Source organism: Vespula vulgaris, chromosome 5 (genome assembly GCF_905475345.1).
Source record: "Vespula vulgaris chromosome 5, iyVesVulg1.1, whole genome shotgun sequence".
NCBI classification, from domain to species: Eukaryota; Metazoa; Arthropoda; class Insecta; order Hymenoptera; family Vespidae; genus Vespula; species Vespula vulgaris.
This window is the reverse complement of record NC_066590.1, coordinates 9,246,205-9,262,321: the sequence shown is the minus strand read 5'-3', so window position 1 is coordinate 9,262,321 and position 16,117 is coordinate 9,246,205. Positions and strand designations below refer to the sequence as shown.

The following is a 16,117-nucleotide window of genomic DNA, read 5'->3' as shown; positions in this document are numbered from 1 at the left end:
TCCAGTGCTTTTTATTTTCTTTTTTCTATATCTCCCATTTTTATTATCAATACCATCGTCGAATATTTTCTTTGTTCAACGAACATTACAATGTTCAATCGACATTTAATAAATCAATGTTACCATATATAATGTTACCATATATCTATGCGAATTTCTTACAAGACTAATCGCTTATTTATTGCAATATAAGTTTCACGGCCAAAGTATTAAATTGCATCAATATTTGTTTAGAAGCTTATGAAAAAAAAAAAACAAGATAGCAAATGCATTTATTTTAAGATATAGATACGTTAAGTCATTAACAAGGACGAAGAAATTAAGCATATCACTAAAAAAGGTACAAATTCAGTAGACAGAAGCAATATATTTACTTCGACTTAACAATTATTTTAAAATCGTCTTATCAGTAAGATAAACCAAAAAAGAGTATTTTAAATGCCCGGAAAGAAATAAATAATCAGGAAATTCCTCGACTTCATTGCATTTTTCCTTTACGAGCCACTGTAGACGGTTTAGAAATAACGAAAGTGGAAAGAGAGGACAGTTTCGAAGATGGGGAAGTTAATATGTACATTTCTATTCTTAATTATTTCAACGAATCTCGTATTGGGTCGTTATACGACATATCAAGACAATTTTGCGTTGAACGTAAGTATATAAACGAAGAAAATAATGTAGAAGTTTTAATCACATCGACTGCAAAATTAAATACATGTACATTTAATATAAATTGTTGATATTTTATCTCAGTCGGCTGTAAATGAAGATCCGAATAGTGATCCGCATAATGGAAATGTATTGGACGGCAATCATAATTCAAATATTGATGATAGCAAATTAGATGATAGCAAAGTAAAAAAAGTTGATGAATCTAAGGAAAATGATGAAGACGCAAAAAAGAATATTATACATTTTCCTAATGATAAGGGCGGAGTATCAGGAGAGAAAAATAATGGAAACTCCAAGGAAGGCTCTATATTTCATGACATTTTAGGCAATAAATTACAAAACTCCAAAGAAGACAATACCGAATCAGATAATTTAAAAGAATTGGAAAATGATAACTCCAAGAAAGATTCTATATCACATGGTCTGTTACATCACATATTTGGTCACTCCAAGACAGACTCTTCATCACATGGTCTGTTAGACCACATATTTGATCACTCCAAAACAGACTCTCCATCACATGGTCTGTTAGACCACATATTTGGTCACTCCAAGGAAAGCAATACAGAATCAGATAATTCAAAAAAATCAGGAAATGGTAACTCCAAGGAAGGCAGCTCAGAAGATAACAATAATTCCAAAAACAACGATAGTTCAGAGAACAGCAATGAATCTAAACACAAAGGCAGTTCTGAAAAGAATAATGATTCTAAACACAAAGACAATTCAGAAAACAATAATGGGTCTAAACAAAAAGGCAGTTCAGGAAAAATCATTGGTTCTAAACAAAAAAGTAATTCAGGAAACAGCAATGAATCTAAAGATAACAACAGTTCAGAAAACAGCAATAACTCTAAAGACAACAACAGTTCAGAAAGCAGTAATGAATCTAAAGACAATGAGAGTTCAGAAAACAGCCATGACTCTAAACACAAAGGCAGTTCAGCAAACAATAATGGCTCTAAACAGAAAGGCAATTCAGGAAAAAGCCATAGCTCTAAACAGAAAAGTAATTTAAGAAACAGCAATGACTCTAAACAAAAAGATAGTTCAGAAGACAGCAATGAATCTAAAGACAATGAGAGTTCACAGAACAGCAATGAATCTAAACACAAAGGCAGTTCTGAAAAGAATAATGATTCTAAACACAAAGACAATTCAGAAAACAATAATGGGTCTAAACAAAAAGGCAGTTCAGGAAAAATCATTGGTTCTAAACAAAAAAGTAATTCAGGAAACAGCAATGAATCTAAAGATAACAACAGTTCAGAAAACAGCAATAATTCTAAAGACAACAGTTCAGAAGGCAGTAATGAATCTAAAGATAATGAGAGTTCAGAAAACAGCCATGACTCTAAACACAAAGGCAGTTCAGCAAACAATAATGGTTCTAAACAGAAAGGCAATTCAGGAAAGAGCCATAGCTCTAAACGAAAAGGTAATTCAGGAAATAGCAATGACTCTAAAGATAATAACAGTTCAGAAGACAACAATAACTCTAAAGACAACAGTTCAGAAGGCAGTAATGAATCTAAAAACAATGAGAGTTCAGAAAACAGCCATGACTCTAAACACAAAGGCAGTTCAGCAAACAATAATGGCTCTAAACAGAAAGGCAATTCAGGAAAGAGCCATAGCTCTAAACAAAAAGGTAATTCAGGAAATAGCAATGACTCTAAAGATAATAACAGTTCAGAAGACAACAATAACTCTAAAGACAACAGTTCAGAAGGCAGTAATGAATCTAAAAACAATGAGAGTTCAGAAAACAGCCATGACTCTAAACACAAAGGCAGTTCAGCAAACAATAATGGCTCTAAACAGAAAGGCAATTCAGGAAAGAGCCATAGCTCTAAACAAAAAGGTAATTCAGGAAATAGCAATGACTCTAAAGATAATAACAGTTCAGAAGACAGCAATAACTCTAAAGACAACAACAGTTCAGAAGGCAGTAATGAATCTAAAAACAATGAGAGTTCAGATAACAGCCATGACTCTAAACACAAAGGCAGTTCAGCAAACAATAATGGCTCTAAACAGAAAGGCAATTCAGAAAAGAGCCATAGCTCTAAACAGAAAGGTAATTTAAGAAACAGCAATGACTCTAAAGATAACAACAGTTCAGAAGACAGCAATGAATCTGAAAACAATGACTCTGAACACAAAGGTAGTTCAGCAAACAACAATGGCTCTAAACAGAAAGGTAGTTCAGGAAAGAGCAATGGCTCTAAACGAAAAGATAGTTCAGAAAACATCAATGATTCTAAAGACAACAACAATTCAGAAGACAGCAATGAATCTAAAGACAATGACAATTCAGAAAACAGCAATGAATTTAAACACAAATGCGGATCAAGAAATAGCAATGACTATAGAAACCACGACAGTTCAGAAGATGATAAAAATTCTAAGAACCACGGTAGTTCTTCCAAACACACCAATAAAAAACATAAAAGAAGTGAAGATAGTAACAAATCGGGATCATCTGATAATTCCAGCAGTCATAACAATAATGATGGGGTTAGCTTAACGGAAACAGGACAAAATGAATCTCTGCTTACATTTGTAGAGAATCTCTTGTCCACCATATTAAAGGTATTTAATAGTAATCTTTTACCGCATTAAATATTTCTGCTTATAACATCAGGGATAAAAAAATTTTGAAAATCTTTATATTATATTATCTTTTCATTATACTTGTATTAACTGACTGTTTCTATTTATTTTGCAGTTTGTATATAATCTACTGTCCTTCATACTAAGTCCTATAACTGGCTTGGTCACATCGATTTTTAATTTCCTAATTCGTATACCAATTCTAGGAAGCTTACTTAAAGGAATTATTTCTCTTGTAGAAGACATACTCTCTCTACCTGAATCCTTATTAGAAACTATATTCAATCTTATTGGACATATAATTCATTTCATTTTTAATTTGTTATCAAGCATTTTGAAGCAAGTTTTAAACATACCCGGAGACTTAATATCATTGCTTTGACATTTAATACTTTGTTTCTAATTAATAATCGACAACGTGTAATGTCTTATATCTAAATATTATATAAATATTATATATAAAAACATTAACCAAAATTATGCAACGAAATATAATGAATGAATAAATTATTTGTATTAATAATCTACCCATTAATAATCAACCTTATCTTTGATCAAACGTATTCAAACCTTGAATAATATTATACTGAAGATCTTGTTGTAGTCGTTGTAAGGTCTTAACACAGTTTACACATTGCTCTCGTTTACACAAACATGGAGCATTAATACCAAAGGGAAAGTAGCTGAGTGTCGTAAGAATACTTCAAGTCCGTTGCCAGTTATTGCAAGTTCGTCAGTCATTAAGTGAACAGCGTTACGGTCGGAACAATAATTCAATGATAATTGTTATTTAATTCGTAACAATAAAATATATTCTAACAATTTTCATAATGTTAAATGTATAAATGTGCAGATATAAAAATTTTACCGTCGATTTAAAAAAAATTTCAATAAAAGAAAGTAAATCGATATTGTAACTCCAAAGATCGTAAAAATTAAAACGTATTTAATTAACGAAACAAACCGTTGTTTTACAATACAACAGGTATGTCTATTTCTTTTTTTTTCTTTTCTTTCTTTTTTTTCTCTTTATTTATTTATTTATTTTTTTAATTGATTTGCGGTAGACCAACTTTTCATAACACCTTTCAAATCAACTTTTTTTCTTATTAAATAAGAATTATACGATTTTCATGAATTTTCATTTAATTATATTTTTCATGTTAATTATTCACATTGCAACATTGTTTTCAGCATTAACATTTCAAACAGTCACGTTGAGAACTTTATCGAATGGGTGCTTTCTCAAATAGAATGCTACTTTTATGGATTTTTGAGTTTCTCCTTCTATGTCTTCCTACGTCAAACTGTTATCCTATAGAAGAACCAACGAAATTCCTCCTCAGCACTGAGGGACTGAACGTAGAAAACATTCAAAAACCATCGAAATTGGAGCAAGCCCAAGTAAGATTTTTGTTAATAATATAAATTTCTATTAAATTTGTTATTCGTTAAATTTGTTATTCGTATTATAATATTACCAGTAATTTCGAAAATTCACAGGGAAAAATTACGAACAGATTATTGAGAGAAGTCTTAAAATTATTATTATTATTATTATTATTATTATTTTAAAGCATATCGCAATCATTGTAATTAAATACAGACAGTTTTTGATTAGGTATAAATATTTCCATATGATCAATTTACAAAAACGTAAAAAAAATTTTCTTCTTCCTCCTTTTAATTCGAGTTTTTATTCGAAAGTGCTCTCTCTCTCCCTCCCTCTCTCTCTCTCTCTCTCTCTCTCTCTCTCTCTCTCTCTCTCTCTCCCTCCCTCCCTCACACACACTCTCCTTTTCTTTATTCCTCTCTTTCTCTATATTTATCTTTTTCTGTTTACTTCTCATCGAGGAAAAAAAAGAGAAGGAACAAAAAAACAAAATACGGAAAGGTCAAAAATATTCACCTCGATTTTTATAGGAATTATTAGCTCAAATTGGCGATACTATAAGAATCGGCATAGGAAGATTTATCAATACGATTACATTGGCCAGAAACATCATTGTCTACCGAGCTGAGGTAATAATATGTCGTGAAAAAATGTTGCAATAAAAAAAGAAAAAAAAAAAGAAAACAAATAATAATCATCACAATCGACCGCAATCCATAAATATAAATACCTCATTTATAAATATTGCAAAAAAGTAATTGCCCGACCTTTTTGTTTTACCTTCATTTCGTAATACATTATAACGAATTCTGTATTGAATAAATATGTATATACGTGCGTACATACGTGCGTAGGATGTGCGTGTGTACGTACGTGTGTGTGTGTGCATACGTGCATTTTTGTATGTGTGTGTACAGGTTGTTTCTGAAAACATGGACATAACTTCAAGGATAGATTCAATACGCTAAAATAAGAAAAAAATTTATATTAACATATGGCCGATATGAGCACGTGTGCACGCGCATATGTGTTTGTGCAATAACTAAAAAAAAAAGAAATGAAGTTTCTGTTAACATAGGCAAATCTTCGTGAAATCTAGTCGTAATGTGATCGACTTACTACAAACTTGTAAATTATAAGTATTTGTCATCTTTATCTAGTAAATTTTCCAATGACTTCTAATCATTATTCTCATAACGTTACAACAAAAACAATCCTTTATTAATATATTAATAAAAACGCAAACAAAAATTTGATTCATTTCAGACCATCGCAGCAAAAAACATCGCCTCGGTGATCACAGCAAAGTCCGAGCTCTTGGATCAAGGACGTAAATCTTTGGAATCCTTTCGATATCCTTCTGATATTTTTACCAATACTCCAAAGATTCGCGAAACTGTTCACCTAGAAAACGAATCCGAACAATCGCTCACGGAAAAAACGATTTCATTGCCATTCAATGATTTACTCGTGAATTTCTTCATGCCAACTTCTTTGCTAGATCGAATAAAAGAAGAAGAGAAATATGGTAACACGGGAAATAATCTTGCCGGTATTGGAAAAGCTTTAATTAACGGCTATGAAAATTTCAGTAATTTTTTAAATTCCGCATTGAGCGTAAGTATCGAGTGAATAATTAATTTCAATGTTTTCCTAAACATTTTTATCATGATTACATGTTTCTTTTCAGTCGACACAAAATTTTAAGAAGGCAGTGGGAGAAAATATAAGTGAAACATTAGATCAGATCGGAGGAAAGCTTATTGGACTTCAATGAATTAAATAACTATCAAACAGTTGTTATTTTTTGTTGGGTTTAAAAAAAAAAGATGCCATCGAACAAAATATTCGTATAAAGTTACTGTTTATTATTAAATAAACAATAAAAAAAACAACATTTTTGGCGTGACTAAAGGAAGTTTGGAGAGAATAACGATAAGAAGCTGGAATATTTCCTAATCGTCCTTCGAGTCTCGTACATGACTATTTCTCTAGAATATTATCGCAAGCTCGTAGGAATGTATATGTTCGTACATATATATAAAAAAATACATATATATAAGACATTTTTATATTCGCTAAGCAAACTATGAGAGTTAGGTAATTATAATGATATAAATAAATACAATTCCAGGCATCATTCTCTAAGAGAATTAAAGCTAAACGATTCTAGTTCCTAATCCGAAAGAGCTTCGATCAAAAGAAAATGTACGTACATACATATATATTTACATATATACATACATATATATATATATATATATATATATGCATTATGTATATATGTGTGAACAAAATTTACAAAATCTTTCTCTTGAAAGAGCTCGAAGGAGCATGATCGAACGGAAAAACGAGAAATATTCTCGAATAATCTCGGGCTTCTTTCTCTTCGACTTTTTCGTCTTCGCTCGTTCATTCGTTCTTAATAAAGAGCGTAGAGGAAAAGATCGCATGACGATATCGCGAGATCGACGATCGTATATTGCTCTTATCTTAAGAGAAAGACCAATGGAATCGTCGCGGAATCGAAATACAATTATGTCGATCTAACGACAATCTTATGGATCTTAGACGCTACTCTCGTCTAAGATCCAGCGGAAATTCTAGGTATTGGTAGTATCATAGCTCTTGTACGTGTGTGAGGATTTCTTTTGCCTAACTGTGCAAAAGAGTATCATACTGGCAACTTGTCCAAATAATTGAAGAAAAGCAACAACCAATCCAACGGTACCAACAACGTGTAACCTTGTAACCAGCCATAATTGAATGGCTGATGCACAACCTTCCTTGTACCAAAGTTCTTTGTTCAATCCTTCAGGATCGAGTCTACCACAGTACCTTTCTCGTTGTATACAACAAGAGTCTGGTACTCGATCTTCCGTTGGCCACGCATCGATCTGATACCAATCGGTGTAGTCTCGAACACCGCAACAATGAAACTGAAACAAAAGATTGTTTGATATTAATCGAAGAACTGTTCTTGACAGTTAAATATGAAGTTTTATTATACATTGTTATTACCTCGGTATGTATATGATCCCAAACAGCAGGTAGAGTACCAGGTTCTCTAGTCAAATTGTAATGCCTCTCAATGCCAAATAGCAATTCTTCTTTAAGACTTCTAGCGAGATGCTCGCGGAATATAAAGGCGAGTGTACCGAGCATGAATTCAGCCAGGAACATCAGTATAACGAGACTGAAGTACTAAACCAGGACGAAGTAATACGTGATAGAACGAAAACAGTCTATTGATCGAGACAATTGTTAGTATGTTTTGCTCACCGTAATCAACATGCATCTCGATTGGAACCAAGCTCCACAGCATCCGAAGAAAGCAATAACGAAGGTTACACATCCTGCCGCTAGTAACAAAGAATCAGCCGATGCAAAACTGTATTGCGGAACCAAAGTCGTGTATCCTGAGTAAGCCAATCGCAACCAAAGGCCAGCACCCAAAATTCCACAAGCGCATAACTGTAAAGATGAATTACAATCGCGATCAGGTTTCTGCGAAACGAATTATTCTCACGTGAGTTCACTTCGGTAACTAGTTCGAATCATATAGGTAATTATAGAAAAATTGGCGGGAAATTATGATATTCGTATAAGTCGAAAGATCGTGTAAATTATAATTCTAAAATATTTTTCGTTACTTTTAATATTTATTATCCATCGACATTTTTATAATAATTTCAACGATAATGTATTTACTTGCATAATTGCAAGTAAAGATATTGTTTCGAAAAAGAAGAAAAAACCGTATAAAAATTATAACGCGTAACTTCTCGTCGGTAGACTGGGCAAAGTGGCGTGGATCATCGTCTACTTAGATGCCGTAAGTTCATAGCTCATAGAGCACGGTTCAACGTCCCGTTTAGAGTTTCCCCCTTCTCGTAGCGAATGTTTCGAAGAGTGGCAATAAATTCGAGAGGCCGGAAAGTGCACTGGAATGTACCGAGCAAATTACAATGCCCGTCGTTCCATGTGCCGTTCTCCACTTTTTCCATTCGATTCTGATCCTTTGTCGGTCAACTTTTCCTAGCTGTATATGCAACACGCATAAAATTTCTAGACTTTCGGAAGTTTGTGACAAAAACCCGTTAACGGGTCAACTCTCGTAAGCTAATATAACTACTAAAAAGAAGGACAAACTTAGTAAAGGAGAACATCTTATGTATATATGTATGTGTATATCTGTCTATCTATCTGTCTATAGACATATATATATATTTATTTATATATATAAAATATATATATATAAATATATATATATATATAATTGTACATGTACATACCCATATGAGAACGTTGAGGGAGCAGAAGACGTGCCTTATGCACGTGTATCCTGTGCGGCCCATGATTCGATCCCACCTCCTTCAAGTTCCTCCGATGGGGAACTGGCACTGTTTCCTAGAAGATTGAAAAAAAAGGATGGAGGATACCAACGATCTTTACCGCGAACAGAAAACAATCGAAAATAATCTTTCACCGATATAAATACATGGATATACATATTGGACGGTCCGAACATTTTCTTCGTCTCTTTTCTTTTTTTATTTTTGTTTTTCATTCACTCGCATTATATCTCTTCTATACCTCTGAGATTAAAGAGGATTTAATCTTTGGGGGAAATCCTTCAGCACTCAGCCGTTTTTCGATGTATCCATAATCCTTTTTCTTTTTTTTTTTTTCTTTTTACATATAGAAAACAAGGAGAGAAAGAGAGAGAGAGAGAGAGAGAGAGAGAGAGAGAGAGAGGCAGACAAACAAACAGAGAAATAAATAATCACGAATTATAATTAAAAAGATACACGAACACGAAATAAACAATTGGACAGAATGTGTCGAACTATACTAGTAAAATAACGATCCTCCTCGAACGAGGATCCGTTCCGTAATGTGTCTGGGACCATGCTCGATACGATTGACTCTCCGGCCCCGGTGGGCCTTCTAGGTCCCCTAACGGGACACACCGCAGACACGGCCTCTCACCTACACGCTCTTACAATCGCGATCATGGTATTGAGATCGCGTGGATTTGTAAGGGGAGAGAGGAAGAAAGGGTGGGAGGGAGGGATTGCTTAGTGGTATCTCCTTCGAAGGGTACCCATATTGGAGGTCGAACCTACGTCACTTTCCTACGAGTACTTATAGTAGATAGAATGACAGATAGAGTGATTCAGAAAAAAAAAGAAAAGAAAAAAGAAAACAAGAAAAACAAGTGCAATGAAATACTGTCAGCTAGTAGAATTTTTTCTTTATTTTCTTTCTTTTTCTTTTTTCTTTTTTTATCATTCGATAGATATTTATGGCATAAGAAAAAGTGAAAACTTTCATTGAACAAATTTAAAAAAAATGATTGATTACGCAATTTCTGTATGATATTAATTAATTAATCCCTAACATTATCAAACCGTTCGAATCATTTTTATTTTTATTCAAGTCAGAGCGGAACATACGTGTAATTTTTATTTCCGTCCCGTGTCGTCATATATACATATATACACGTACATATTTTTTTCTCTTTCCTTTATAGATAATCTTATTTGTAGTAGTAGTAGACGTGTTCACTCGTATGAGCGATTTCACTGAATTATTAAAGTTTTCTCTCGATGAGGCAGCCATGCGGATTATCGCGCTCTCTAATCGTATCTCGAAGAAACAGCTCGCACAATTTATACAGATCCTGATGTATCTCTCTCTCTCTCTCTCTCTCTCTCTCTCTCTCTCTCTCTCTCTCTCTCTCTTTCTCTTCTCTCTCTCTCTCTCTCTCTCTTGCTCTCTCTCTCTCTTGCTCTCTCTCTCTCTTGGTGAATAGACACTCTAATAATCCAATCCATGCGATCAACGATCGTAGCCGACGAACTTCGTAGATTCTCTCATTATAGAAACGATACGAGGTATGTATGTTTATATATATATATGTGTGTGTGTGTGTGTGTGTGTGTATATATGTATGTATACACATAAATACGTGGTCTAATCAAGGAATTAACGAGGAAGCAGTAACATAGGAAGTTTCTCGTTGCGTTAAAACATGACAGAAAGAGTGAGAGAGGGATGGAGAGAGGGAAAGAGGGAGAGAAGAGAGAAGCTTTTACCTTGAATATATACATTCGTGTGCGTACGGCGTGCGTTCAACGCGTTATGAAAACGCGCGCGAACAAGTCACTCGTTGATACGAACTCGACCACGTGCTCTTGGCATTTCTATATTCGCGATTTAAAAGTAGATTTGTTTTTTGACTTTAACTTCTCTTTCTTTCCTCTCTATGTTTTATAAATCTCTCTTTCTCTCTCTCTCTCTTTTCTATTTCATACACACACGTTCGTTATCGCTCTTAAATAATATTGATTTACCTTATCGAAACTTTAGCGTTAAACGCGTTCATCGGTGTTCTCATTTTACATCCTGTGACTGTAAAATATATATATAACTCGTTTAACTTCACACGAATCGATTTTTCGATTAAAAAAGAAAAGAAAAAAAAAATAAAATATATTTCCAAGAGAGATAAGAATATTTGGCGTTCGGATATATTCGTTAAGTGGGAACGTAAATTTTATTAAAGCTTATCGATTATGAAGACTCGTCGGAAATTCGTTTGAGCGGCAGGTGTATGAAGGGTAAAAAAGTTTCGATACGCGTTGGTATTTCTTTCGTACGAGGGCGTTAATCGTACTTGAAATCAATTCGCTCGAGGGAAATGGAACCGCAGAAGCGACTGCGCTAATGAACGTCGAAGAGAGTTACGAGGGGGCGTAGAAACGGTTCCCTCTGCCTCGACTTCCTGCCAATTGCGGACAATTTGCGATCATCTATGATCTCCCCGCTCCTCACCGTCCGTTACACGTCGGTGTGGATGGTGCCTAAACGTAAAAGAGATAACACGCACAATTCTCTCTCTCTCTCTTTCTTTCTCTCTGTTTATCTCTTTTTCTCTATCTATCTGTCTCTCTATTCATCTTTCACTCTCACTCTCTTTCTCTATCCAAGCTATTGCATATTAGCATTAACGCTACCTACGTGATTACAACTTCCCACGTGACGTAATCATGGAAAGATGAACAAAGAGTAACACAATGAAAATATTCCTTTATCGTCATTACAAGAATCTTTCTGGTTTTCTCGTTGTCTTATTCTGGGTTAATATCGATCGATAGATAAATCAATTCGCACAAACATGTCGTATCTATGAAGATATATATATATATATATATATATATATATATATATGTATAAATAGTTCGTAATTAATTGAATGATCTTGTATGGTAATCATGACATAATATGCGAACGCACGTTTTGGACCCTCCCACGTATGAAAAAGAAAGAGATAGACTTAACGGTGCATGCAGTATCGGGAACAAAGGGCCGGCACATTTATCAACGCGACATCATTTAATTCCACACGGCACGTACGTGATCGGTTTCTCGAACGAGGGATTACATTTAAAGGGGTTATCGTTCATACATGTTGTATATATGTATGCGTTTCATCAAGATGAAGATATTTTCATAACAGAAACGTCTCGAATCGCAAAGATGGTTATGGTTACATAGAACGGATATGTCCGAATACGAAAGAAAGAAATGCAGAGGAAAGATAAATACTTGTTCTTCTTTTTATATGAACGAGTTTCACACACCGTCACGTCTTATTAGCGCTACCATTCGTCCGTTCTAAGTTGTCTCTTCACCATTTTTTCTTCCCACGAACATTAGAAATGGAAGAATAATCAGAAAATAATACAATAAGTTCGTTGCTTCGTTTTAATAAACAGAATGTATAAACTCGATTGTATTCGTTGAGTTTCGTGGGAAGAGAAATCGACTACGTGACGTTGCTACTACGTGCCTTCATTTTTCGCACGATCGATTTACTTGTGATCGTCCGAGAAATATCCTTGTATTAGTAAATACTTTCTTTATTTATTTAAATATGAGAAAATGAAATCGTCTAACGATTAAAATTTATTTATTATTTTTATCGTTCATATTTTCTTTAAATGAAAATTATCATTTATGTATTATTAATATCGAAAAGTTTTTCCTTTTCTTCTTTTCCTTCTTCTTCTTCTTCTTCTTCTTCATTTTCTTATTCTTCTTCTTTGAAATAAATTGGTTTACATTTCATAGAATTCGCTTGCAAAAAATCGTTGAGGAACCGTTTACCTTCTAAGAGACTACGTTTCGTCTAACGTTTCGCATTAACTCCATTATGAACTTCGACGAGAGATCGTTATCGCATAATGTACGTAGTCAACTTTGCTTACGTAACAATGTCCACTTGTAAGAATAAAATATCTCGTAGATTTGCTTCGTATATCTTCGTAAATTTTTACCGAAGATGATTCGAAAAAAAGGAGGGTAGAAAATCATTGAAAAAATAAAAAGAAGTAATGACGAAGTAAAACGTTCGAGTCACTTAGGAAAAAAAAAGAAAAAGTAATAGAAACGAAAATAATCGAGAACGTGAACGTCTTGATATAACTCAGAACAACAAATGGATCGTTTTGCATTTAAAAAAGCTTCTCTTAGAAAAGAACGCGCTGTATGTACATATATACGTGCGTTGGAATTCGTGATGCAATCGCGTAATTGTATACTAACATGCATTGCCATTGCATAAAATATCGAAAGTGAATCGTGAAGGAATAAAAAGACAAAATAAAGGGAAAAAAATGAAAAAAATAAAAAAATATATTTTCGCGATCATCGCGAAGAACTCTTGATCATAAGTTTAATCTCGTTACGAGAAATTCAAATAATATCGAAATTCGAGAACGATAATCGTCGTTAAAGGCGCGAAAATATGATCATACCTTCTTAATAATATCTCTTTTATGAATAAACTTACGGATCCTTACGAGAGAAGATTTAAACAAGATGTTCCTTTTTATTGTTGTCAAAGAAAATTCTGCTTCTCTTTCTTCGCGAATCACAAAAGCTTCTTCATGGATGCTGCAGTCAAAGGTCGAGTCGCGTTTACGGCGACTGTTTCGAGTACGCGAATCGACTGCAGACGAAACGCCGCGCAGAATTCTCCTCGCACATCCGTTCTCCATCCTCTCTTCAGAGATCTTCTGAGACAACTGCCATCTCATGGTGATCCAGCGAATTTGTTTCGACTTGGCTAAGAAAGATCGATTGAGTCCAATGATCGCGATCGAGGATCGCAATATTTTTGATTAATGTTTAAAAGATTAGATTAGCCACGATGATTAGAATTAGAAATAATGACCATTTCTTTTTAGAATTTTTCCAAATACCAATTTTTTTAACTGCAGTTTTTTTAACTGCAGTTTCTAGTTTTCAACAAGAAATAAATTTTTTTTATAGAAATGTCCTATAGCGACGTATTACAGGCTTATAATAGTACGAATAAACGTTGAAAAATAAAATATTAATAACAATTATTTGCACAATAAAAAAAAATAGTAAATCAAAGTTATTACAAAGAAATGTTTTAATGGCATCTTGTTTGTCTTCAAAATAAGTCATCGAGATCTTGTTGGCCTAACCGATCATGTTAGTTTTCGTAGTTATAAAATATTTTTTAAATAAACATATTCCGCTAATTATTAAACTCAAAAAAAAAGATCAAAGATATTCACTTTCTTTTTTTAAAGACTTTTTCATCAACTTTTTATCAACTGATTTTTATTTTTATTATCATATAAATTTATTTTCGATTAAAAATTTTTTTTTATATCCCTCGAGTGTCTTAGATTAATAAACTTTCTTTTTAATGTAAGTAAATAATGCATCTTATCTTTAGAATGTAAAAATTAACTATCTTTCTATTAATCTATGTACTTAATAATATAAACCTTTTACGATCGAGTTAAGTGAAATTAATGATCATTATTTGTCAATCATAATTTCTCTTCCATTAGACGAAAAATTATTCATTATGTCCAAGTCTTCTAAGTACATATCTTCTAAATACACTCTGCATAAGGAAAAACAAATCGAATAATTTTATATTTAACACCTTAATCTGAAATACCTATATGAGATAACAGTGATTGAAAATGCTTATACAATTGATATGAGAATATACAAAATGTTTAGGAAAAATATACATCTCATAATAATCGTTTATTTGAGCGCTTTTAATGAATGCTAAATAATCTTGCAATCCGTATACCGAATCGAATTTTATATTTTTATTAAATAAATAAAAGTAAATAAATAAGAAATTTTCTAAAGCAATTCGAGGCATTGTAAAAAATTAACTGATAATGCCATATTGGATGGTCAAATAATATTATCAACATTGACAATAATTAAAAATGAATAAAATATAAAAGTTATTCGAAAGAAATAAAACTTGAATTGCTAAATGTTAATTATATATAAATCTTAATAATTGTAACGTTAAATTACCATTACTATTATTTACAGATTGTAATTTCGACCATAAATTTTGTTTTATTTTGGATAAATTTTGCTTAAGCAAGCTTGAATATTAATCTGAAAATATAATTAATATCAAAAAAAATATAAAATAAATAATTATATTAATTGTTACAAAACAAAAACACATTATCCCATCTTATTATCGTATCAAAATATTAAAATAAAAAAAAAATTATTATTCAAACAAATATTATAAGCGGAAAAACAAGCAAAAAAATTCATCTAATGGTGAAAAAATAATGATCGACTTGGACAAAAGCTTTGTCAGTGGAACACGAATAATTTAATCACTTCCATTATTTTTGTACGATGTGTTTTCGTTGCTTTCATTAAGTGAAGTCTCAGACCAACAAATGCTGATTTTGTCTTTTTCCAAACGATAAAGAACAAGATACGGAATTAAAATTATTAAAAAAATTGTTGTCATTTATATAAATATTATAAAAATAATAAATACATGACATAATAGTTACTTCAAGAATACGAAAATTTCAATATTCTCAATAGTTTATTCAATTTGCTTCATTCGATTTAATATAAACTATTAATTATGTTTATATATCTCTCTCTCTCTCTCTCTCTCTCTCCCTCTCTCCATCTCTCCGTCTCTCTCTCTTTCTCTCTATATGTGCATGTGTGTATTCTACATTACATTATACTGCGTTATATGACTTCAAATTAAATAATATTGTATTATATTAGATCACAATTTATACGATTAAGTAAATATCCGTATAATAAGCGAATACAATATATTTTATAAATGTAAATAATTAAAATGCAAATAAATGTTTATCATGAATAAAACTTCAATGTATCCTTTCTTACATTATTATTACAATCTTATAACTATTATTACATTGATTATTCCTCATATATCATTTTAATTTTTATATGATAATTCTAATACAAAAATAAAAGACCAGAAAAAATTCAAAAAGATAAAAAATTTATAAAATTCGATTTGCGAGAAAAATATTCATTTTGTCCAGAATTTGCAATAGAAAAACC

At 32.4% G+C, this 16,117-nt stretch overlaps 3 protein-coding genes across 4 annotated transcripts; 2 read left to right on the top strand and 1 right to left on the bottom strand.

Moving 5' to 3' along the window:
- Positions 1–267: 267 nt before the first annotated feature.
- Positions 268–3,810, top strand: LOC127063831 (dentin sialophosphoprotein-like). The gene is made up of 3 exons (XM_050994078.1): positions 268–651; positions 754–3,267; positions 3,404–3,810. Exons 1-3 carry the CDS (start codon positions 556–558, stop codon positions 3,668–3,670), a joined length of 2,877 nt encoding a protein of 958 aa, XP_050850035.1. The 5' UTR covers positions 268–555; the 3' UTR covers positions 3,671–3,810.
- A 138-nt stretch (positions 3,811–3,948) lies between these two features.
- Positions 3,949–6,906, top strand: LOC127063842 (uncharacterized). Its single transcript, XM_050994104.1, has 4 exons — positions 3,949–4,273; positions 4,483–4,692; positions 5,948–6,298; positions 6,372–6,906. Exons 2-4 carry the CDS (start codon positions 4,522–4,524, stop codon positions 6,456–6,458), a joined length of 609 nt encoding a protein of 202 aa, XP_050850061.1. The 5' UTR covers positions 3,949–4,273; positions 4,483–4,521; the 3' UTR covers positions 6,459–6,906.
- LOC127063841 (tetraspanin-9) lies at positions 6,529–13,715 on the bottom strand. 2 transcript variants are annotated; one of them, XM_050994103.1, is made up of 5 exons: positions 13,552–13,715; positions 8,977–9,091; positions 7,964–8,155; positions 7,703–7,885; positions 6,529–7,620 (listed from the first exon to the last, which is right to left on the bottom strand). In XM_050994103.1, the coding sequence occupies exons 2-5, from the start codon at positions 9,037–9,039 to the stop codon at positions 7,285–7,287; spliced, it is 774 nt and encodes a 257-aa protein (XP_050850060.1). In that variant the 5' UTR covers positions 9,040–9,091; positions 13,552–13,715; the 3' UTR covers positions 6,529–7,284. The 2 variants fall into 2 exon arrangements, with proteins under 2 accessions (XP_050850060.1, XP_050850059.1); XM_050994102.1 differs by having other exon boundaries at positions 13,542–13,710.
- Positions 13,716–16,117: the final 2,402 nt, after the last annotated feature.